The sequence below is a fragment of the Leptosomus discolor genome, unplaced genomic scaffold (genome assembly GCF_034619465.1).
Source record: "Leptosomus discolor isolate bLepDis1 unplaced genomic scaffold, bLepDis1.hap2 HAP2_SCAFFOLD_237, whole genome shotgun sequence".
Classification (NCBI taxonomy): Eukaryota; Metazoa; Chordata; class Aves; order Leptosomiformes; family Leptosomidae; genus Leptosomus; species Leptosomus discolor.
Genome location: NW_028237872.1, coordinates 1 through 23,401, shown reverse-complemented (window position 1 = coordinate 23,401; position 23,401 = coordinate 1). Strand labels below are relative to the sequence as shown.

The following is a 23,401-nucleotide window of genomic DNA, read 5'->3' as shown; positions in this document are numbered from 1 at the left end:
CCCCCCCTCCCGAACTCCTGGGACACCCCCCCTCCCAAACTCCTGGGACCCCACCCCCAAAACTCCTGGGACCCCACCCCCCAAACTCCTGGGACTCCCCCCTCCCAAACTCCTGGGACCCCCCCCTCCCGAACTCCTGGGACACCCCCCCTCCCAAACTCCTGGGACCCCACCCCCCAAACTCCTGGGACTCCCCCCTCCCAAACTCCTGGGACCCCATCCCCCAAACTCCTGGGACTCCCCCCTCCCAAACTCCTGGGACCCAAAAGACCAGGGGGGGACACCTAGGAATTAGGGGGGGGACACACACCCAAGGGACCGTGGACTCCCGGGTCCCCTGGTGACAGGTTGTGTCCCCCCCAGATCCTGGGGTGCTTGGTGATGGGTGCAGGTCCCTCCCCCAGACCCCTGGGTCACCCCCCCAAACGCCTGGGTCCCCCCATGGTCCCTTGAGTCCCCCCTACCCAATTCCTGAGTGTCCCCCCCCTGGTCTTTTGGGTCCCTCCATGGGCTCCCAGGTCCCCTGGTGATGGGTTGTGTCCCCCCCCCCAGATCCTGGGGTCCTTGGTGATGGGTGCAGGTCCCTTCCCCAAACCCCTGGGTCACCCCCCCAAACGCCTGGGTCCCCCCATGGTCCCTTGAGTCCCCCCTACCCAATTCCTGGGTCCCCCCCTGGTCTTTTGGGTCCCTCCATGAGCTCCCGGGTCCCCTGGTGATGGGTTGTGTCCCCCCCCCCAGATCCTGGGGCGCTTGGTGATGGGTGCAGGTCCCTCCCCCAGACCCCTGGGTCACCCCCCCAAACTCCTGGGTCTCCCCATGGTCCCTTGAGTCCCCCCTACCCAATTCCTGAGTGTCCCCCCCCTGGTCTTTTGGGTCCCTCCATGAGCTCCCGGGTCCCCTGATGATGCGTTGTGTCCCCCCCCCCAGATCCTGGGGCGCTTGGTGATGGGTGCAGGTCCCTTCCCCAAACCCCTGGGTGTCCCCCCCCAGCCCCTTGGGTCCCTCTCCAGACTCCTGGGTCCCCCAGCGATGGGTGCACGCCCCCTCCCCAAACTCCCTGGTCTCCCAGGGGATGGAGACACGTCCCTTCCCCGGACCTCGGGGTCCCCATCCCCAAAGTGCCGGGTGTCCCCCCCCGCCTCGCTCGCCCCTCCCTCGCGGTACCTGCTGGGCGAGGCGGACGGCGTCGCCGGCCAGGCGGGCGCGGAGGTCGGGGTGCAGGCGGGCGGCCGGGGCGATCTCCACCACCTTCTGGTGCCGGCGCTGGATGGAGCAATCCCGCTCGTAGAGGTGCACCACGTTCCCGTGCTGGTCCCCCTGGGGGGGGGGGGGGGGGGGGGGGTCAGAGTCGGGGGGACCCAGGTATCCAGGCACCCCAAAAAGGGACTCAGGTATTCAAGGACACCCCCTGCCCCCCCTCCCCATCCCATTACCTCCTGTCCACCCCCACCCGGTGCCCCCAAACCCCTCTCCAGCCCGCCCCAAAACGCCCTCGGGGTGACCTGAGAGGCCCTGGGGATCCCCCCAAATCCCTGAGGAACCCCTTAAAGCCCCAGAGACCCCCCCCTAAGAACCTCCTAAAGCCCCAGGGAACCCCCTAAAGCCCCCTGAGACCACTCTAAAGCCCCAGGGATACCCCCCCCCCCCAAAGCCCCCTGAGACGACCCTGAAGCCCAAAGGATCCGCCTAAAGCCCCCAGACAAGCCCAAAGCCCCCCGAGACCCTTCTAAAGCCCCAGGAATCCCCCCCAAATCACCTCGAGGCCCACCTAAAGCCTCAGGTGACCCCCCTAAAGCCTCAGATGACCCCCCAAAGCCCCCCAATACCACCCGAAAGCCCCAAGGATCCCCCCCAAACCCCCAGGGACCCCCCCAAAGCCCCAAAGATCCCCCCCGAGCCCCCCGAGAATCCTCCTAAAGCTCCCAGGGACCCCTCTAAAGCCCCAGGGCCCCCCCAAAAGCCCCAAGGATCCTCCACAAGCCCCCCCAAGACCCCCCTAAAGCCTCAGGTGACCCCCCAAAGCCCCCTGAGACCACCCGAAAGCCCCAAGGATCCCCCCCCAAACCCCCAGGGACACCCCCAAAGCCCCAAAGATCCTCCCAGAGCCCCCCGAGAATCCTCCTAAAGCTCCCAGGGACCCCTCTAAAGCCCCAGGAATCCCCCCAAAAGACCCTCGAGACCCCCCTAAAGCCCCAAAGACCCCCCCAGACCCCCCTAAAGCCCAAAGGATCCTCCCTAAGTCCCCCAAGACTCCCCTAAAGCCCCCTGAGACCACCCTAAAGCCCCCAGGGACCCCTCTAAAGCCGCAGGAACCCCTCCCAAAGCCCCCCCAAGACGCCCCTAAAGCCGCAGGTGACCCCCCAAAACCACCCTAAAGCCCCAAGGATCCCCCCCAAACCCCCAGGGACGCCCCCAAAGCCCCAAAGATCCCCCCTGAGCCCCCTGAGAATCCCCCTAAAGCTCCCAGGGACCCCTCTAAAGCCCCAGGAATCCCCCCAAAAGACCCTCGAGACCCCCCTAAAGCCCCAAAGACCCCCCCAGACCCCCCTAAAGCCTCAGGTGACCCCCCAAAGCCCCCTGAGACCACCCGAAAGCCCCAAGGATCCCCCCCCAAACCCCCAGGGACCCCCCCAAAGCCCCAAAGATCCCCCCTGAGCCCCCCGAGAATCCCCCTAAAGCTCCCAGGGACCCCTCTAAAGCCCCAGGAATCCCCCCAAAAGACCCTCGAGACCCCCCTAAAGCCCCAAAGACCCCCCCAGACCCCCCTAAAGCCCAAAGGATCCTCCCTAAGTCCCCCAAGACTCCCCTAAAGCCCCTTGAGACCACCCTAAAGCCCCCAGGGACCCCTCTAAAGCCGCAGGAACCCCTCCCAAAGCCCCCCCAAGACGCCCCTAAAGCCGCAGGTGACCCCCCAAAACCACCCTAAAGCCCCAAGGATCCCCCCCAAACCCCCAGGGACGCCCCCAAAGCCCCAAAGATCCCCCCTGAGCCCCCTGAGAATCCCCCTAAAGCTCCCAGGGACCCCTCTAAAGCCCCAGGAATCCCCCAAAAGACCCTCGAGACCCCCCTAAAGCCCCAAAGACCCCCCCTAGACCCCCCTAAAGCCTCAGGTGGCCCCCCAAAGCCCCCTGAGACCACCCGAAAGCCCCAAGGATCCCCCCCCAAACCCCCAGGGACCCCCCCAAAGCCCCAAAGATCCCCCCCGAGCCCCCCGAGAATCCTCCTAAAGCTCCCAGGGACCCCTCTAAAGCCCCAGGAATCCCCCCAAAAGACCCTCGAGACCCCCCTAAAGCCCCAAAGACCCCCCCAGACCCCCCTAAAGCCCAAAGGATCCTCCCTAAGCCCCCCAAGACTCCCCTAAAGCCCCCTGAGACCACCCTAAAGCCCCCAGGGACCCCTCTAAAGCCGCAGGAACCCCTCCCAAAGCCCCCCCAAGACGCCCCTAAAGCCGCAGGTGACCGCCCAAAACCACCCTAAAGCCCCAAGGATCCCCCCCAAACCCCCAGGGACGCCCCCAAAGCCCCAAAGATCCCCCCTGAGCCCCCTGAGAATCCCCCTAAAGCTCCCAGGGACCCCTCTAAAGCCCCAGGAATCCCCCCAAAAGACCCTCGAGACCCCCCTAAAGCCCCAAAGACCCCCCCAGACCCCCCTAAAGCCTCAGGTGACCCCCCAAAGCCCCCCAATACCACCCGAAAGCCCCAAGGATCTCCCCCCAAACCCCCAGGGACCCCCCCAAAGCCCCAAAGATCCCCCCCGAGCCCCCCGAGAATCCTCCTAAAGCTCCCAGGGACCCCTCTAAAGCCCCAGGAATCCCCCAAAAGACCCTCGAGACCCCCCTAAAGCCCCAAAGCCCCCCCCCAGACCCCCCTAAAGCCTCAGGTGACCCCCCAAAGCCCCCTGAGACCACCTGAAAGCCCCAAGGATCCCCCCCCAAACCCCCAGGGACACCCCCAAAGCCCCAAAGATCCTCCCAGAGCCCCCGAGAATCCCCCTAAAGCTCCCAGGGACCCCTCTAAAGCCCCAGGAATCCCCCCAAAAGACCCTCGAGACCCCCCTAAAGCCCCAAAGACCCCCCCAGACCCCCCTAAAGCCCAAAGGATCCTCCCTAAGTCCCCCAAGACTCCCCTAAAGCCCCTTGAGACCACCCTAAAGCCCCCAGGGACCCCTCTAAAGCCGCAGGAACCCCTCCCAAAGCCCCCCCAAGACGCCCCTAAAGCCGCAGGTGACCCCCCAAAACCACCCTAAAGCCCCAAGGATCCCCCCCAAACCCCCAGGGACGCCCCCAAAGCCCCAAAGATCCCCCCTGAGCCCCCTGAGAATCCCCCTAAAGCTCCCAGGGACCCCTCTAAAGCCCCAGGAAACCCCCCAAAAGACCCTCGAGACCCCCCTAAAGCCCCAAAGCCCCCCCCCAGACCCCCCTAAAGCCTCAGGTGACCCCCCAAAGCCCCCTGAGACCACCCGAAAGCCCCAAGGATCCCCCCCCAAACCCCCAGGGACCCCCCCAAAGCCCCAAAGATCCCCCCCGAGCCCCCCGAGAATCCTCCTAAAGCTCCCAGGGATCCCTCTAAAGCCCCAGGAATCCCCCCAAAAGACCCTCCAGACCCCCCTAAAGCCCCAAAGACCCCCCCAGACCCCCCTAAAGCCTCAGGTGACCCCCCAAAGCCCCCCAATACCACCTGAAAGCCCCAAGGATCTCCCCCCAAACCCCCAGGGACCCCCCCAAAGCCCCAAAGCTCCCCCCCGAGCCCCCCGAGAATCCTCCTAAAGCTCCCAGGGACCCCTCTAAAGCCCCAGGGCCCCCCCCCAAAGCCCCCCCGCCCCCCCCCCCGTGACGTACCCAGGATCTGGACCTCGATGTGCCGCGGGCGCTCGATGAATTTCTCCACGAAAAGGGCCCCGTTGCCGAAAGCGGCCAAAGCCTCCGAGGTGGCGCGGGAGAAGCTCTCCTCCAGCTCCTGCGGGCGCCCCGAGCCGTGGGTGCCCCCAAACCCCCAAAAGCCTGCCTCTCCCCCCGCCCCCCGCCCTGCCCCGGGGTCTCCTGGGCATGCCTGAGTCCCCCCTGGGTGTCTGGGTCCCCAGGCTGGGGGGTGTCCCAGGGTTTTGGGGGTCCCAGCCATCCGGGTCCCATGGCAGGGGGGGGCCCCGTGGGGACTGGGGTCCAGGGCTGGCGGCAGGGGGGGGCCTGGGGTGGGGGTCTCAGGGAATTGAGGGGTCCCGGATGTTGGGGTCCAGGGCTGGGGGGGGGGGGGGGGCCTGGGCTGGGGGTCCCAGGGAATTGGGGGTCCCAGACACCCGGGTCCCATGGCAGGGGGGGCCTGGGGAGCCCAGACACTGAGGTCCCATGGGGTGGGGGGCATCCTAGGGTGGGGGTCCCATGGCACGAGGGGGGTCCAGGGGGCCTGGACACTGGGGTCCCATGGTGTGGGGGTCCCATGGAACTGGGGGTCCCAGATCCCTGGGTCCTGTGGTGGGGGGCGGGTCCCAGACTCTGGGGTCCCATGGCCTGGGGGTCCTGGGGTGGGGGTTCCATGGAACTGGGGGTCCCAGATCCCTGGGTCCTGTGGCGGGGGGGGGGTCCCAGACGCTGGGGTCCCATGGTGTGGGGGTCCTGGGGTGGGGGTCCCAGGGAATTGGGTGTCCCAGATCCCTGGGTCCCATGGCATGGGGGGGGCCTGGGGGGCTCAGACACTGGGGTCCCATGGGGTGGGGGTCCTGGGGTGGGGGTCCCAGGGAATTGGGGGTCCCAGACACCCGGGTCCCATGGCAGGGGGGGCCTGGGGAGCCCAGACACTGAGGTCCCATGGGGTGGGGGGCATCCTAGGGTGGGGGTCCCATGGCACGAGGGGGGTCCAGGGGGCCTGGACACTGGGGTCCCATGGTGTGGGGGTCCCATGGAACTGGGGATCCCAGATCCCTGGGTCCTGTGGCGGGCGGGGGGGGGGGTCCCAGACTGGGGTCCCATGGCCTGGGGGTCCTGGGGTGGGGGTCCCATGGAACTGGGGATCCCAGATCCCTGGGTCCTGTGGTGGGGGGCGGGTCCCAGACTCTGGGGTCCCATGGCCTGGGGGTCCTGGGGTGGGGGTCCCAGGGAATTGGGGGTCCCAGACACCCAGGTCCCATGGCAGGGGGGGTCTGGGGGGCCCAGACACTGTGGTCCCATGGGGTGGGGGTCCTGGGGTGGGGGTCCCAGGGAATTGGGGGGCCCAGACACTGGGGTCCCATGGTGTGGGGGGCATCCTAGGGTGGGGGTCCTGGGTAACTGGGGATCCTGGATCCCCAGGTCCCATGGCCTGGGGGTCCTGGGGTGGGGGTCCCAGGGAATTGGAGGTCCCGGATCCCCGGGTCCCATGGCAGGGGGGGTGCTGGGGGGCTCAGCCACCGGGGTCCCCCGTACCTGGGGGGACCGGACCACCCTCATGCCGCGGCCACCGCCGCCGTGAGCCGCCTTGAAGATGATGGGGAAGCCGACGCGGCGGGCGAAGTCCTGCGCCTCCGACAGCGCCGACACCGGTGCCGGCGTCCCCGGCACCACCGGCACCCCTGGGGGGGGACACACACACGGGGGGTCCTGTCAGCGGCGGTGTTGGGGACAGCCCCCCCCCCCCGCCCCCGGAACCCCCATCACCCTTCCCTGGCACCTATAGCCCCCTATAACCCCCTCCAATGACCCCAGAAGCCCCTATACCCCCCCCTAACCCAGTAACCCTCCCCGTAGCCCCCCCGTAGCTCCCCTAACAAGCCCAGAGCCTTCCCATAGCCCCCCAATAACCCCAAAACCCCCCGATAACCCCCCCATCTATCCCATAACGCCCCCATCGCCCACCCTAATAACCCCAGAGCCCCCCCCGCCCCATAATTTCTCATAAATCTCTAAATAACTCCCCAAACCCCTTCATTACCCCCTCAATAACCCCCCATCCCCCCAAATAACCCCATAACTGCCCCAGAAGCCCCCCAAAACCCCCATCACCCCTCTCAATAACCCCAGCAGACCCCCTAATCCCCCAAATAACACCATAGCCCTCCAAAACCCCTATAACCCCCCCAAATAATCCCATAACTCTCCCCAACCCCCCTCTAACCCCCCAAATAACCCCATAACTCCCCTATAACTCCCCCAAATCCCCCATAACCCCCCCAATAACCCCATAACTCCCCCAAACCCCCCATAAACCCCCGAAATAACCCCATAACTCCCACAAACTCCCCCGTAAGCCCCCCCAACAACCCCAAAACTCCCCTATACCCCCCGCAACCCCCCCAAATAACCCCATAACTCCCCCAAACCCCTCTCTAAACCCCCCAAACAACCCCGTAACCCCCCCAAAAGCCCCCATAAGCCCCCTCAAAACCCCATAACCGCCCCCCCCCCCCCCCCCCCCCTCGAGCCCACACCGGCAGCGATGGCGATGCCCCGAGCTTCCACTTTATCCCCCATCTTGCGGACGACGGCGGGGGGGGGTCCCACAAACCGGACCCCCGCATCCACGCAGGCCTGGGCGAAGTCGGCTCGCTCCGACAGGAACCCGTATCCCGGGTGGATGGCGTCCACCTCGTTCTCCTGGGGGGGGAAGGTCACCATGTGACACCACCCCCCACCCCCCCCAGCCCTGGCACCCCCAGCCCCCCTGGCACCCCCAGACACACACCCCACCCCCCTCCTCACCCAGGGACCCAGGTGTCCGGGTGGCCCCATCCCCACAGGACCCAGATGCCCCCCCCCCCCATAGGGGACCCAGGCGTTCCCCATCCCAGGGGACCCCGGTGTACCCCTACAGGGGACCCAGCCGTGCCCCCCACCCAGATGTCACCCCCCCATAGGGAACCCAGGCATTCTCCATCCCAGGGGACCCTAGCGTGCCCCTATAGGGGACCCAGCCATGCCCCCCACCCAGATGTGTCCCCCCCCCATAGGGGACCCAGATGCCCCCCCCATAGGGGACCCAGGTGTTCCCCATCCCAGGGGACCCCGGCGTGCCCCTATAGGGGACCCAGCCATGCCCCCCCCCCAAATATCCCCCCATAGGGGACCCAGGTGTTCCCCATCCCAGGGGACCCTAGCGTGCCCCTATAGGGGACCCAGCCATGCCCCCCACCCAGATGTGTCCCCCCCCCACAGGGGACCCAGATGCCCCCCCCATAGGGGACCCAGGCGTTCCCCATCCCAGGGGACCCCGGCGTGCCCCTATAGGGGACCCAGCCATGCCCCCACCCAAATATCCCCCCATAGGGGACCCAGGTGTTCCCCATCCCAGTGGACCCCAGCGTGCCCCCCCCCCCATAGGAGACCCAGATGCCCCCCCCATAGGGGACGCATCCCAGGGGACCCCGGCGTGCCCCTATCGGGGACCCCGTCCCGCCCCCCCCCCCCTCCCCCCCGCGGTGTCCCCAGCTGTCCCCGTCCCCGGGGGGTACCTGGGCGACGCGGATGATGTCGGGGATGTGGAGGTAGGCCTGGACGGGGGGCAGCCCCCTCCCCACCAGATACGCCTCGTCCGCCTTCTGCCGGTGCATCTGCCCCGTGTCCTGCTCCGAGTACACGGCCACCGTCCGGATGCCCAGCTCCGTGCAGGCCCGGAACACCCGGATGGCGATCTCCCCTGGGGGACGGACACACACACACAGGGACATGGGGACACCCCATCCCGCTGGGGGACATCCCAGCTGGGAGGGGGACATGGCCACCGTCCAGGCCCGGAACACCCGGATGGCGATTTCGCCTTTGGGGGGAACACACACAAGGACATGGGGACACCCTGGGGACACCCCACGCCATCAGGGACATGAGGATGGGGACACAGAGACACCCTGGGGACACCCTGGGGACACCCCATCTCGCTGGGGGACACCCCATCCCACTGAGGGACATGGCCACCGTCCAGGCCCGGAACATCCAGATGGTGATTTCACCTTTGGGGGGAACACACACAAGGACATGGGGACACCCTGGGGACACCCCACGCCATCAGGGACATGAGGATGGGGACACAGAGACACCCTGGGGACACCCTGGGGACACCCCATGCCGCTGGGGGACACCCCATCCCGCTGGGGGACACCCCATCCTGCTGGGGGACATGGCCACCATCCAGGCCCGGAACACCCGGATGGCGATTTTGCCTTGGAGGGGACACACGGGGACATGGGGACACCCCACACCATCAGGGACATGAGGATGGGGACACAGGGACACCCTGGGGACACCCCATCCCGCTGGGGGACACCCCATCCCACTGAGGGACATGGCCACCGTCCAGGCCCGGAACATCCAGATGGTGATTTCACCTTTGGGGGGAACACACACAAGGACATGGGGACACCCTGGGGACACCCCACGCCATCAGGGACATGAGGATGGGGACACAGAGACACCCTGGGGACACCCTGGGGACGCCCCATGCCGCTGGGGGACACCCCATCCTGCTGGAGGACATGGCCACCGTCCAGGCCTGGAACACCCAGATGGTGATTTTGCCTTGGAGGGGACACATGGGGACATGGGGACACCCCACACCATCAGGGACATGAGGATGGGGACACAGGGACACCCTGGGGACACCCTGGGGACACCCCATGCCGCTGGGGGACACCCCATCCTGCTGGAGGACATGGCCACCGTCCATGCCTGGAACACCCAGATGGTGATTTTGCCTTGGAGGGGACACACGGGGACATGGGGACACCCCACGCCATCAGGGACATGAGGATGGGGACACAGAGACACCCTGGGGACACCCTGGGGACACCCCATGCCGCTGGGGGACACCCCATGCCGCTGGGGGACATGGCCACCATCCAGGCCCGGAACACCCGGATGGCGATTTTGCCTTGGGGGGGACACACGGGGACATGGGGACACCCCACGCCGTCAGGGACATGAGGATAGGGACACAGGGACACCCTGGGGACACCCCATGCCGCTGGGGTACACCCCATGCCACTGGGGTACACCCCATGCCACTGGGGGACATCCCAGCTGGGAGGGGGACATGGCCACCGTCCAGGCCTGGAACATCCAGATGGTGATTTTGCCTTGGGGGGGACACACGGGGACATGGGGACACCCCACGCCGTCAGGGACATGAGGATGGGGACACAGGGACACCCTGGGGACACCCTGGAAACACCCCATTCCGCTGGGGGACACCCCATCCCACTGAGGGACATGGCCACCGTCCAGGCCTGGAACATCCAGATGGTGATTTCACCTTTGGGGGGAACACACACAAGGACATGGGGACACCCTGGGGACACCCCACGCCATCAGGGACATGAGGATGGGGACACAGAGACACCCTGGGGACACCCTGGGGACACCCCATCCCGCTGGGGGACACCCCATCCCACTGAGGGACATGGCCACCGTCCAGGCCCGGAACACCTGGATGGCGATTTTGCCTTGGGGGGGACAACGGGGACATGGGGACACCTGGGGGACACCCCACGCCTTCAGGGACATGAGGACGGGGACACAGGGACACCCTGGGGACACCCCATGCCGCTGGGGAGACCTTGGCTGGGATGAGGACACAGGGGGCACCTGGGGAACATTGAGGGTGCACCCAGGGGACGCAGGGGGCACCCAGGGGACATTGGGGGGACCCCAGGGGACACTGGGGTCACCCAGAGGATGTAGGGGGCACCCGGGGACATCGAGGGCACCCAGGGGACATTGGGGGGGGACCCAGAGGACATTAAGGGCGCCCAGAGAACATGGGGGGACCCCAGGGGACATTTGGGTCACCCAGGGGACAAGGGGGGGGACCCAGGGGATGTAGGGGGCACCCAGGGGACAAGGGGAGGGGTGGGGGGAGGAAGAAGGGGACAAAGGGGACCCCAAGGACCCCGGGGGGTCCCCACTCACCCCGGTTGGCCACCAAGACCTTGCGGATGGGCCGGTAGGTGACGGAGCGGGTGGTCCCGGGGGGGCCCCGGAGGAGCCGAACCCCCAGGAGGGCCCGACCCCCGCGGGGGCCACAGAGCTGCCACATCTGGGGGGGGACATTGGGGGGGTCAGAGGGCAGCAGGGGGAGGGGGCTCGTAGCCCCCTGGCCCCCGTAGCCAGTCCAAGCCGAGCGGGGACAGCCGAGAAGCCCCCTCCCCCCCTTCCCCTCCCCTCCCCCCTTTCCCCTCCCCCCCTCCCCTTTTCCCCGAAGCCGCTGCCCTTTCCCCCGGTGACCTTTGACCCCAGGCCCTCCCCTCCCCCCCCCCCCCCCCTTGCACAACCCTATAGGGGACACTGGAGCATCCCCCTCCCCCAACCCCCCTCAATCCCATAATGCACCTGGAGGAGCCCTCCCCCCCCGTCACTAATGGGGGGGGGGGGTGTGACACACGCGTGTGCAAAGGTCCCGCGCACGAGCGTGGGCCCCCCCCCCCCCCCTTGCACGAGGGCCTTGGCACGAGCAGCCCGTGCACGAGGCCTCCTGGCACGAGGGCGTCTCTTGCACGAGCACCTTTGCACGAGCACCTCCCTTGCACAAAGACCTTTGCACAAGCACCTCCCTCCTGGCACGAGGATGTCTCTTGCACGAGCACCTCCCTTGCATGAGAATGTTTCTTCCACGAGCACGTTTGCACAAGCACCTCCCTTGCACAAGAGCGTCCCTTGCACGAGGACCCCTCTCCCGAGCGCCCCTTGCACAAGCATCTCTCCAGCACGAGCACCTCTTGCACAAGCACCTCCCTCGCACAAGGATGTCTCTTGCACGAGCTCCTTCCTTGCACAAGGATGTCTCTTGCATAAGCACCTCCCTTGCACGAGCACCTCCCTTGCACGAGGACCCCTTCCCGAGTGCCCCTTGCACAAGCATCCCTCCTGCACAAGCATCTCCCTTGCACGTAGGTACCTCTTGCACAAGCGCCTCCTTTGCACCAGCACCTTTGGCACAAGCTCCCCTTGCACAATCAAATCTCCTGCCCGAGCGCCTTTTGCACGAGCGCCTCTTGCACCAGCCCAGCTCCTTCGCAAGCCCTTCTTGCGTGAGCATCTCTTGCACAAGCACCTCCCTCGCACGAGTACCTCGTCCACAAGCTCCCTCACACAAGTCCCTCTTGCACGAGCACCTTTTCCACGAGCCCCCCCCACAAGCCCCCTTGCACGAGCCCCTCTTGCACCAGCCCCCCTTGCACAAGCCCCTCTCTTGCACAAGTACCTTTTCCATGAGCCCCCCTTGCACGAGCCCCTCTTGCACCAGCCCCCCTTGCACAAACCCCTCTCTTGCACAAGTACCTTTTACACGAGCCCCTCTTGCACGAGCCCCTCTTGCACCACCCCCCCTTGCACAAACCCCTCTCCTGCACAAGTACCTTTTCCACAAGCCCCCCCTTGCACAAGTCCCTCTCTTGCACAAGTCCCTCTCTTGCATAGCCCCCCTTGCACAAGTACCTTTTTCACAAGCCCCCCTTGCACAAACCTCTCTCTTACACGAGTACCTTTTCCACGAGCCCCCCTTGCACGAGCCCCTCTCTTGCACGACCCCCCCTTGCACACGTACCTTTTCCACGAGCCCCTTCGCCACGCGCCCTCCTCGCACGCTCGCCCCTCGCACACTCCCTCCCCCCCCGACCCGGGCAGGCGGGGACTCGCCTCAGCCGCCGCCCGCCCTTGCACGCCCTTGCACGCCCCTCGCACGCCCCTCGCACGTGCCCTCGCACGTCCCCGTGAATCATTGACCCGACGGGGCAAAGTCCAGCCGGGCTCCGTGCGGCCCCACGCGCCCTTGGGGCCAAACTGGGAGCACTGGGCCATACTGGGGGCTCTAGGCGTGGGGGGAGGGGGGGGGGAACACCAAGTCGTGAGGGGCCAGGTCTATAGGGGGTCGCCCCTATAGAGCTGATGGGGGGGGGGGCTGATGCAGAGGGGTCTCGCTCTTTATACAAAGTCTATAGGGGCTGGATCTATAGGGGGTCACAAACTCTACAGACAATCACAGGCTCTAGAGGGCGTCTAAGCCCCTATAGAAGGCTGGGGGGGATTATGCAGAGGGGTCTTGGGGCCGGGTCTATAGGGGGTCACAGGGCCTACAGGGGGTCCCAGGCTCTATAGGGGGTCCCAGTCCCTATAGAGGCCTGGGGGGGCTTATGCAGAAGGACCTTGGTCCCTATAGAGGAGCTGGGTCTATAGAAGTTCATAAGCTCCATAGAGGGCCCCAGCCCCTATAGAGGGCTGGGGGTGAGAGGGGTTATGCAGAGAGATCTTGGTCCCTATAAGGAGGCCTGGTCTATAGGGGGTGTCGGGCCCTATAGGGGGCTGATGGAGGGGTCTCACGCAGAAAATTCTTGGTTCCTATAGGGAGGGCCGGGTCTATAGGGGGTGTCAGGCCCTGTAGCAGAACCCAGCTCCCTATAGAGAGCTGATGGGGGGGCCTTACACAGTGGTGTCCTGGTCCCTATAGGGGGGCCGGGTCTATAGGGGGTCCCAGGCCCTATAGGGGGCTCATGCAGAGCTCTGGGTCCCTCTAGGGGGTCCCAGGACTTATAGGGGGTCCCAGCCCCTATAGACAGCTGATGCGGGGGGGGGGGGCTTATTCAGGGAGCTCTTGGTCCCTAGAGGGGATCCGGGTCTATAGGGGGTCCCAGGCCCTATAGGGGGTCTGCGACCGGGGTGGGGGGGCAGACACACGGGGTTGCGCGTGGCCTGGGCCATATGGGGAGGGGGGTGTCACGTGGGTCCCGGGCCCTATAGCGGGCGGCCAGCCCGGGGGTCGCGGTCCATACCGGGGGGAGGGAGAGGGGGTGTCCAGTCACGTGGCTCAGGCCATCTAGGGGAGGGGGCAGGTCACGCGGGACTCGGTGTCGCCCCCCCCCCCCCCCCCCCCGCCGCTTCCCCCAACTCACCGCTCCGCGATCGCGACCGCAGCCGCTTCCCCCCGCGTCCCGGCCGGCCCCGCTGGCCCCGCCCCCCCTTGCCCCCTATTGGCCGTCCCGCCCCTTTTGCTACCTCGCCCCGCCCCTTACCGCAGGCCGGCGGCAACAGCGGCGCCTCATTGGCCCGCTGGCCTCCCCGCTCCCTCGGCTATTGGCGAGGGGCGCTGCCACTCCAACCTCCTAAGCCCCGCCCTCTCCACTTCCGCCTTCGGGAGGGCGGGGCGCCGTGACGTCCCCGGCGGCGTCGCTCGCGGCCATTGGCCGGCGCGTGCCGGCGCCTCCGCAGGCGCTGATTGGCCGGATGGGAGGCGGGGCCACTGAGGGGAGGGGGGCGTGGCCACTGGAGCTGCGGCGCAGCCAGGACCACGACTCCCATGAGCCACCGCGCGCGTCGAGGGCGGGGCGTGGCGTAGAGGGGCCGGGTGCCATGGCGACGGCGCGGCCCTTCCCCCCGCCCTTCACGCCCACGCCTGGCGCATGCGCAGAATCCCCGAGCTGCGGCTGGAAGGAGGCGTTCGGCGCATGCCCGGCGGTTGGCGCATGCGCCTAGCGCCCCGGCCCCGCCCCGCCCCGCCCCGGCAGTCGGTGCGTGGCCGTCGCGCCGGACGGACGCGCCGCTCGGGGGCTCCGCGATCGTTACCATGGCCGACCAGTCCCCCTTCGTCTCCTCCTCCTCCTCCTCCGGTCAGCCACAAGCCCAGGCCGGAGGCTGCGGGGGAGCTGGCTCCGCCTTCTGCGCCGGTAAGGGCCTGGCGGGGCCTGGAGGGCCCGGGATGCCTGAGGAGGGGGGCGGGAAGAGGCCTTGAGGGGGGGGAGGTGTGTGGGGAACGAGGCCTTAGGGGGGCAGAAACGGCGGGGGAGAGACCTTTAGGGGGCGATTCTGGGGGAAAGAGGCCTGCGGGGGGGGGGGCAGGTAATGCGGTAAAGAGGCCTTCAGGGGGGCAGATGGAGGGAAAAGAGGTCTATAGGGGGGCAATTATGGGGGCAAGAGGCCCTTGGGGGGGCAGATTGGGGGGGCAGAGGCCTTTAAGGGGCGGCTGTAGGGGAAGGAGGCCCATACGGGGGGGCAGATAATGAGGTGAAGAAATCTTTAGAGGGGAACGTATAGGGGAAGGAGGCGTATGTGGGGCAGGTCTGAGGGCGGAGGCCTTTCGGGGTGCAATTATAAGAGGAAGAGGTAGTTAGAGCGTATATATAGGGGAAAGGTCTATAGGGGGCAGGTCTGGGGGTGGAGGCCTTTTGGGGTGTAATCGCGGGGCGCAGAGGCTTTTGGGGGGGGGCAGTTGCAGGGAGAAGAGGCTTTGGGGGGGGCAGCTATAGGGGAAAGAGACCTTTAGGGGGGCAGATTTGGGGGGGAGCAGATATGGGGGGGCAGCAGCACCTCCAGCCCCGCATCACGCAGAAACGGGGTAAAAACCTGCAGAAAAGGGGCCGTTGATTTGGGGGGGGGGGGGGGGGGGGGGCTGCTCCGTCCGTCCGCCCCAGGAGGGCGAGCTGGGGGGTCCCCAGGATTTGAGGGGAGGGGGGTGCTTTGCCCTTCCGCTCACCTGTGGGGCACCCCCCCCCCGAACGCCAGCGCTCATTTCGGGGTGCCTTGACTTCGCGATTGTCGCCGGTGCACCCCGATTCCTGTGATTTCACCCCAGTTTTCCCAGCTGGATGCCACAGAGCCCCAAACCCCTGTGGTTTTCCCCCAAATATCACCCTGGGGGGGGGTGGGCAGGGCTTTCCTAGGGGTCCAGCGCTGAGGGCGGGAAGGGGGAGATTTTGGGGTGACCTGACGCCGTCTGTTGTCACCCGGCGGGGGCGGCTGTTGCGCCAAACTCCTGCCCCAAACAACGCGACCGGGGGTGGGGGAAAACGGGGTTCAAACCCCCCCAAATTTGGTCAAAACAAGAGTTCGCCGGCCGGGCTCGCGTCGCAGGGGCGCGGCGGCGGGTGACACAACACCCCCCCCCCCCCCCCCCCCCCAAAAAAAGGGGAAGCTGGAGGAAACGCTGTTTCCCCTCTGGGGTACAGCTGGGTACCCCAAAACCCCCGGGGATGCCCCCCCTCGATTTTGTGGCTGGGGAGTGATAACACCCAGGATGAGTGAAACCGCCGGCGCCTGACACCCTCCCCCCCCCCCCCCCGAGTTTGGGGTAAAACCCTGTGGAAAAGGATACAGAGACTCCAACTGCAGCTCAAGCCACCCCCCCCCCCACCATCTGCCCATTTTTGGGGTGAAGAGGCAGCGCTCGGTCCCAGCTTGGGGGGGGGTTTACCCCCCAAAAAGACACCGGACGCGCCAGGACGAAGCCGCGCTGCGTCGAAGCGAAACCCTCTCTGGACCCCGGCGGGTTTTGGGGGGGGGGGGGTGGCTTTGTGGGAGGAAGAGGGGGGTGTCTTGGGGTTTTGGGGGGCCCCCCACGGCGTGCTGAGCTCTCACCCTCTATGTTTTCTTGCAGATCCCCCCGCTTCTTCCTCCTCCTCCCAGCCTGTCTCTCTCTTTGCGGCTTCACCAGGCAAGTCTCCCCCCTGCCACACTTTCCTGCACCCCCCCCCCCCCCAGGAAGAAAAATGTCGGGGGGGGGTGGGGAGGTGAGGGGGAAGGCTGGACCCCTAGAATGGCCCCCCCCCCGGTTTTGGGGGTGGGGGAGGGGCGCCATGCCGCTTTGAGGGCTCCCCAACACCAATTTGGGGACCCCCGGCGCCGCGGCGCTCTCCGTCCAGGTGGCTCTGGTAGAGGGGGGTGGACCCCAAAAATAGCCCCAGTTTTTGGGGGGAGAGGGGCTCTACCTACGACTCATTTTGGGGGGCAGGCGAAGGGGTTCTGAGCCCGCCCCCCCCCCCCCAAATGGCGCCCGAGGTTGGGGGTTCAGGGGGAGCAGTTAAAACCCGCCCAAAATAGACATTTTTCTTTCCTTCTCTCTTTTTCTCGCTTATTAACACCGTTTCTTCTCCTTCTTGCCGGGCGAGCGCCCGCCCCACCGCTTCACCCCCCAACTCTGCCCCCCTCCCGCGCCCCCCACCTCTGCCCCACGGCTGCTGCTGCTTTGCACGGCCCCCCCCCCCCCTCCCCCCCCCCCGCTGCTGCTGCTGCTGCTGCTGCTGCTCCGCCTGAGGAGGAATTCGCCGTTTCTCGGGGTTTGGCCTCAAAAAAAAACCCCCCCCCCACGACCCGCCTGCGCCCGCGTCGCCCACCTGCCGCCGTCCGTGCGCGACCCCCCCGCCCCCCCCCCCCCCGCCTGGATCCGGCCCTGAAATTGGGGGGGGGGGGGCGGGGAGAAGCCCCCAACCCCCCTCCCCAGCCCTGGAGGGACGCAAAAATCCCCCCATTTTGCCCCAAAATGAGCGGGCGGGGGAGGCTGTGACCACGCTGAGGGCCCACACCCTTTGGGGGGGGAGGGGGGGACACACACCCACCGTGCTGAATCCTGCCCTTGGCCCCAATCCGAGTGGTTTTAGGCCCAAAGCGAGGTCCCCAGCGGGACACCACACACACACCCCCCCCCCCCCCCAGTTCTGGTGCCAAACGTGCAGGTTTTGGGGTGTATTTTGGGGGGGGGGAGGGGGAGCGTCTGACTCTTCGCGCTGCCGTGGGAACCTGCTCGCCGCCCCCCCCCCCCCTCCAGCATGGCGGTGCCGAGGGTGGGGGGGGGGAACACCCCGAAACGCCGCTTGGGGTGCAGCCGGGTGCATGGCGCCCCCCCCCCAGCATGCTGCACCCCCCCCCGCCCCCCCCAAAACCACCCCCAAACCCCGCGCCTGACTCTCTCCCCTCTCTCCGGCCCCAGCGGGCGCCGAAGCGGCCCTGGGGGGCCAAGGAGGTCGGGGAGCCTTCCTCCCCCCCCCCCGCCTCCACCTCCTCCTCCTCGTCCTCGGGGGGGGCCCCCCCTGAAAGAACCGGATTCCCCCGAGTCGCCCTTCGAGGTCGTGCCGGATCGCGCCGCCTTCGACCGGGAGTACGGCGCCGCGGCGCTGGGGGAGCGCGAGGTGCTGAGCCAGATCCCGAGGATCGCGTCTGCGACTTCCCCGCCAAACCCCGCGCCGGCACCGGCACCGGCATCCTCCCCGGCAAAGCCGCCGCCGGATTGTGCCGGCAACCCTCCGGCACCGCCGCGGCGTTGGAAGAGGTGTCCAAGTGCGTGCGGGAGATGCACAGCTTCACCAACGAGCTGCTCAGCTGGGATTTGGTGGAGAGGAACGGCGGCAACGGCACCACCGGCACCGCCGGCACCGGCACCGCCGAAGCCGACAGCTCGGGGGACTCCGACGACACCGTCATCGAGGAGGCGCCGGTGGAGGAGCCCCCCGGCACCGCTCTGCCCTGGCACCGGGCGGCCGCCGCCGGCGGTACCGGCATCCCCGGCGGTACCGGCATCCCCGGCGGTACCGGCATCGCCGTCGCGCCGCCGCCGCCGCCCCCCCCTTCCCGAAACGCCCCCCCCGCCCCGCCGCCGCCCCCCAGGACTGGGAGGAGGAGCGGCTGACCCTGCGGGCGCTGCGGGAATTGGGGGAGCCCCCCCGGGACACCCCAAAACCCCCCGGGGACCCGGCTGAACCCTCGCCGGGGACCCAGCTCCTCCCCCGCCTGGCAGGTAAAATGCAAAAAAAAAAACCAAACCCAACCCCCAAAAGCTCCTTTTTTTACCCCGAAACCACCATGGAGTCACCCCAAAAAAAACAGCAGGTTTGGGGCCAACCCCCTCCCCCCCAAAAAAAGAGGGGGGCAAAAGTAAGGGGTTCAAAGGGGAGGGGGGGGAATCCAGCCCTGCTGGGGGGGCAGGGCAGGGAGGGGAGAGCCCCGCGTCTGCCTCTCGTTTTGGCGTGAAAAAGGGGGATTTCGGGCAAAACCCGCCGCTGCGTTGGGGGGGGGGGGGGGGGGGGGGGCGTGTTCGTTAGGGCTTGGATTAATTAAGGGCTGGGTTCATTAGTGCTTGTGTCTAACGAGGGGGTGGATGGCGGGGGGGTGGGGGTACGGGGACAGCGCCAGCCCCGTTTTGGGGCGAATCGACGCGGAACGAAGCCGGCGGCGAGAGCAGGACCCTGGGACGCCCCCGGGTCGTGTCTGTGCGTGTGTGTGTGTGTCCCCCCGCCCCCTCCGGCTTTTTGTCACCTCTGTGTCCCCAACAGCCCACGACCTGCTCTTCTGGCGGGACCCGAGGAAGACGGGGATCGTCTTCGGCGCCAGCCTCCTCCTCCTCCTCTCGCTGGCCACCCTCAGCGCCGTCAGCGTGGCGGCCCACCTCGCCCTGGCCCTGCTCTCCGTCACCATCAGCCTCCGCGTCTACAAAGCCGTCGTCCAGGCCGTCCAGAAGTCGGAGGAAGGGCACCCCTTTCGGTGAGGGGGGGGAGCCCCCACCCCTTTTTTTTTTTGGAGGGGGGGGGGGGGGGAGGTTGGGGACAGCGGCGTCACCCCAAGGGGGGATGCGCTCGGTGATCCGGCCGCTCTTTCCCGCTCTGCGGGGTGGATGAAGGTTTGGGGAGGGAGTTTAGGGTGTAAAGAGGGATTTGGGGGGGCAGAGGGGGATTTTTGGGGGTCACCCCCCCCCCCATTTTGGGGGGTTGGAAGTTGGGGACACCCCCCCTTGAGGATGGTGACGTCGCCCAAGGGGGGATGCGCTCGGGGGCCCGGCCGCTCTTCCCCTTCTACAGGATGGATGAAGGTTTGGGGGGGGATTTTGGAGTGCAGAGGGGGATTTTGGGGAGCAGAGGGGGATTTTGGGTGAACCTCCAGGTTTTCAGGGGGGGTTGGAAGTTGGGGACACCCCCCTGGGGCCAGCGTTGTCACCCAAGGGGTGATGCACTCGGGGGCCCGGCCGCTCTTCCCCTTCTACAGGATGGATGAAGGTTTGGGGGGGGGAGTTTAGGGTGTAAAGAGGGATTTTGGGGGGCAGAGGGGGATTTTTGGGGGTCACCCCCCCCCCCATTTTGGGGGTTGGAAGTTGGGGACACCCCCCCTTGAGGATGGTGACGTCGCCCAAGGGGGGATGCGCTCGGGGGCCCGGCCGCTCTTCCCCTTCTACAGGATGGATGAAGGTTTGGGGCGGATTTTGAGGAGCAGAGGGGGATTTTGGGGAGCAGAGGGGGATTTTGGGTGAACCTCCAGGTTTTCAGGGGGGGTTGGAAGTTGGGGACACCCCCCTGGGGCCAGCGTTGTCACCCAAGGGGGGATGCACTCGGGGGCCCGGCCGCTCTTCCCCTTCTACAGGATGGATGAAGGTTGGGAGGGGGAGTTTAGGGTGTAAAGAGGGATTTTGGGGTGCAGAGGGGGTTTTTGGGGGGTCACCCCCCCCCCATTTTGGGGGGGTGGGAGGTTGGGGACACCCCCCCTTGAGGATGGTGACATCACCCAAGGGGGGATGCGCTCGGGGGCCCGGCCGCTCTTTCCCCCTCTGCGGGGTGGATGAAGGTTTGAGGGGGGGGATTTTGGGGTGTGGGTGGGGATTTTGGGGAGCAGAGGGGGATTTTGGGTGAAACTCCAGGTTTTTTGGGGGGGGGTTGGAAGTTGGGGACACCCCCCTGGGGCCAGCGTTGTCACCCAAGGGGGGATGCGCTCGGGGGCCCGGCCGCTCTTTCCCCCTCTGTGGGGTGGATGAAGGTTTGAGGGGGGATTTTGGGGTGTGGGTGGGGATTTTGGGGAGCAGAGGGGGATTTTGGGTGAACCTCCAGGTTTTTTGGGGGCGGTTGGAAGTTGGGGGACACCCCCTGGGGCCAGCGTTGTCACCCAAGGGGGGATGCTCTCGGGGGCCCGGCCGCTCTTTCCCCTTCTGCGGGGTGGATGAAGGTTTTTGGGGTGCAAGGGGGGGGGGGGGGGGCATTTGGGAGTTCAGGGGGAATTTTTGGGGTGTCCCCCCCCCCCTGACTCGTGCCCCCCCGCCCCCCTCCCCAGGGCTTACCTGGACCTGGACGTGACTTTGTCCCCCGAGACCTTCCAGGCTCACGCCGCCGCCGTCGCCCACCACCTCAACCGGGCGCTGCGGTTCCTCCTCCGCCTCTTCCTGGTGGAGGACCTGGTGGATTCCCTGAAGGTAAGGGGGGCCTTCCTCCCCCTCCCCTCCTCCTCCTCCTCCCCCTCCTCCTCCCCCTCTTGCCCCCTCCGGGATCCCCCCCCCAAAAACGTTTCTCTTGTGCCCCCCCCCGCCCCAGCTGGCCGCGGCGATGTGGCTGCTGACCTACGTGGGAGCCGTCTTCAACGGCATCACCCTCCTCATCCTCGGTGAGAGCCGGGCTTTGCCCCCTCCCCCCCAGCTACATACACCCCCCCCACCTCCCAATTTTTAACTGGGGAGGGGTGGACCCCCCCCACCCCCAAAAGAGCACCGTGGGGCTGAGCCCCTCGCCGTGGGGCTGAGCCCTCCGTCTCTCTCGCAGCCGAGCTGTTGGCCTTCAGCCTCCCGCCCCTCTACGAGAAGTACAAGGTGAGCCCCCAAAAGGGAGGGGGGCGCCCCCAAAAGGGAGGGGGGCGCCCCCAAAAGGGAGGGGGTCGCCCCCAAAAGGGAGGGGACGCCCCCAAAAAGGGAGGGGGGGGCACCCTGAAAAGGGAGGGGATGCCCCGAAAAGGGAGGGGGGGCGCCCTGAAAAGGGAGGGGATGCCCCCCGAAAAGGGAGAGGGGGCGCCCCGAAAAGGGAGGGGGGGCGCCCCCAAAAGGGAGGGGATGCCCCTAAAATGGAGGGGATGCCCCCAAAAAGGGAAGGGGGGCGCCCTGAAAAGGGAGGGGGGTGCCCCCAAAAGGGAGGGGGGCGCCCCCAAAAGGGAGGGGATGCCCCTAAAATGGAGGGGATGCCCCCAAAAAGGGAGGGGGGGGCGCCCTGAAAAGGGAGGGGATGCCCCCAAAAAGGGAGGGGGGGGCGCCCTGAAAAGGGAGGGGGGCGCCCCCGAAAGGGAGGGGGGCTCCCCCAAAAGGGAGGGGATGCCCCTAAAATGGAGGGGATGCCCCCAAAAAGGGAGGGGGGGGCGCCCTGAAAAGGGAGGGGATGCCCCTAAAATGGAGGGGATGCCCCCAAAAAGGGAGGGGGGGGGCCCCCAAAAGGGAGGGGGGCGCCCCTAAAAGGGAGGGGGGCGCCCCTAAAATGGAGGGAATGCCCCCTGAAAAGGGAGGGGGGGCGCCCTGAAAAGGGAGGGGATGCCCCTAAAATGGAGGGGATGCCCCCAAAAGGGAGGGGGGCGCCCCCAAAAGGGAGGGGGGCGCCCCCAAAAGGGAGGGGGGCGCCCCTAAAAGGGAGGGGGGCGCCCCTAAAATGGAGGGGATGCCCCCAAAAAGGGAGGGGGGGGCGCCCTGAAAAGGGAGGGGATGCCCCTAAAATGGAGGGGATACCCCAAAAAGGGAGGGGGGGGGCCCCCAAAAGGGAGGGGGGCGCCCCAAAAAGGGAGGGGATGCCCCAAAAAGGGAGGGGATGCCCCCGAAAAGGGAGGGGGGGGGCGCCGAAAAGGGAGGGGATGCCCCAAAAAGGGAGGGGATGCCCCAAAAAGGGAGGGGATGCCCCCTGAAAAGGGAGGGGGGGGGCGCCCTGAAAAGGGAGGGGCTGCCCCAAAAAGGGAGGGGGGGGCGCCCCGAAAAGGGAGGGGGTGCCTCTGAAAATGGAGGGGGGGCGCCCCTGAAAATAGAAGGGGGTGCTGCCCCGAAAATGGAGATGATGCCGCTAAAAAGGAGGAGGGAGTGCCCCCTAAAGTGGAGGGGGGATGCCCCCAAAATGGAGGAGGCCCCCCTAAAAATGGAGGAGGCCCCCCTAAAAAGGGAGGGGGGCACTCCCAAAAAGGAGGGGGGATGCCCCCAAAAGGGAGAGAGTGCCCCCAAAAGGGAGGGGGCACCCCTAAAATGGAGGTGATGCCGCTAAAATGGAGGCGGGAGTGCCCCCTAAAGTGGAGGGGGGCGCCCCTAAAAAGGGAGGGGGGCACTCCCAAAATGCAGGGGACACCCTTAAAATGGAGGGGGGCGCCCCTAAAAAGGGAGGGGGGCGCCCCTGGGAAGGAGGGGGGCGCCCCTAGGAAGGAGGGGGGCGCCCCTAGAAAGGAGGGGGGCGCCCCTAAAAATGGAGGGGATGCCCCCGAAATGGAGGGGATGCCCCCAAAATGGAGGGGGGTGCCCCCCAAAATGGAGGAGGACACCCCTTCACCCCCCCCACCCGCCCCCCCCCCCAGGTGCAGATCGATCACTACGTGGCCGTCGCCCGCCGCCAGACCAGGGACCTCGTGGCCAAGTAAGAACCAACGGGGCCCCCCCCAAAATCACCGTGTGCCCCCCCAAATCACCGTGTGCCCCCCCCCGCCCCCCCCAAATCACCTCTCTCCTCTCCCCATAGGATCCAGGCGAAGCTCCCAGGCCTGGCCAAGAAGAAGCCGGAATAAACCCCCCCGGGGGGGGGGGTGGCGGGGAAATATCGGGGTACCCGGCTGGTGCCCCCCACCCCGAGCTCATTAGCCCCCCCCCCCCCACAACCTCATACCCCACCCCCCCCCTCCTCAGTGCCGTCCGTCTGTCCTCCCCCCGCCCCCCCAAAGCCTTGGACTTGGCCTCTGCGATGGGGCTGTCAGGGGGGGGGCTGCACA

At 67.0% G+C, this 23,401-nt stretch overlaps 2 protein-coding genes across 2 annotated transcripts in view; one reads left to right on the top strand and one right to left on the bottom strand.

Annotated features, from left to right (window-relative positions):
• The window catches only part of PC (pyruvate carboxylase), a gene marked incomplete at its 3' end in the record, with an annotated part of 30,894 nt that extends 19,903 nt beyond the window's left edge, over window positions 1-10,991 (bottom strand). Inside the window, 6 exon segments of the mRNA XM_086481245.1 lie at window positions 1,165-1,318; window positions 4,840-4,955; window positions 6,395-6,540; window positions 7,396-7,561; window positions 8,416-8,600; window positions 10,865-10,991. Of these exon segments, the coding sequence (XP_086337371.1) occupies window positions 1,165-1,318; window positions 4,840-4,955; window positions 6,395-6,540; window positions 7,396-7,561; window positions 8,416-8,600; window positions 10,865-10,991 (894 nt within the window).
• A 3,486-nt stretch (window positions 10,992-14,477) lies between these two features.
• RTN3 (reticulon 3) lies at window positions 14,478-23,248 on the top strand. Its single transcript, XM_086481244.1, has 7 exons — window positions 14,478-14,610; window positions 18,985-19,192; window positions 20,744-20,882; window positions 21,001-21,070; window positions 21,226-21,272; window positions 22,994-23,052; window positions 23,155-23,248. Exons 1-7 carry the CDS (start codon window positions 14,511-14,513, stop codon window positions 23,198-23,200), a joined length of 669 nt encoding a protein of 222 aa, XP_086337370.1. The 5' UTR covers window positions 14,478-14,510; the 3' UTR covers window positions 23,201-23,248.
• Window positions 23,249-23,401: the final 153 nt, after the last annotated feature.

Bases quoted from the DNA above. Each gene is read 5' to 3' on its own strand.
- RTN3 (XM_086481244.1), top strand. From the start codon at position 14,511: ATGGCCGACCAGTCCCCCTTCGTCTCCTCCTCCTCCTCCTCCGGTCAG. The intron at 20,883-21,000 runs GTAAGGGGGGCC...CCCCCGCCCCAG, and splicing joins ACCTGGTGGATTCCCTGAAG to CTGGCCGCGGCGATGTGGCT. The intron at 21,071-21,225 runs GTGAGAGCCGGG...TCTCTCTCGCAG, and splicing joins CATCACCCTCCTCATCCTCG to CCGAGCTGTTGGCCTTCAGC.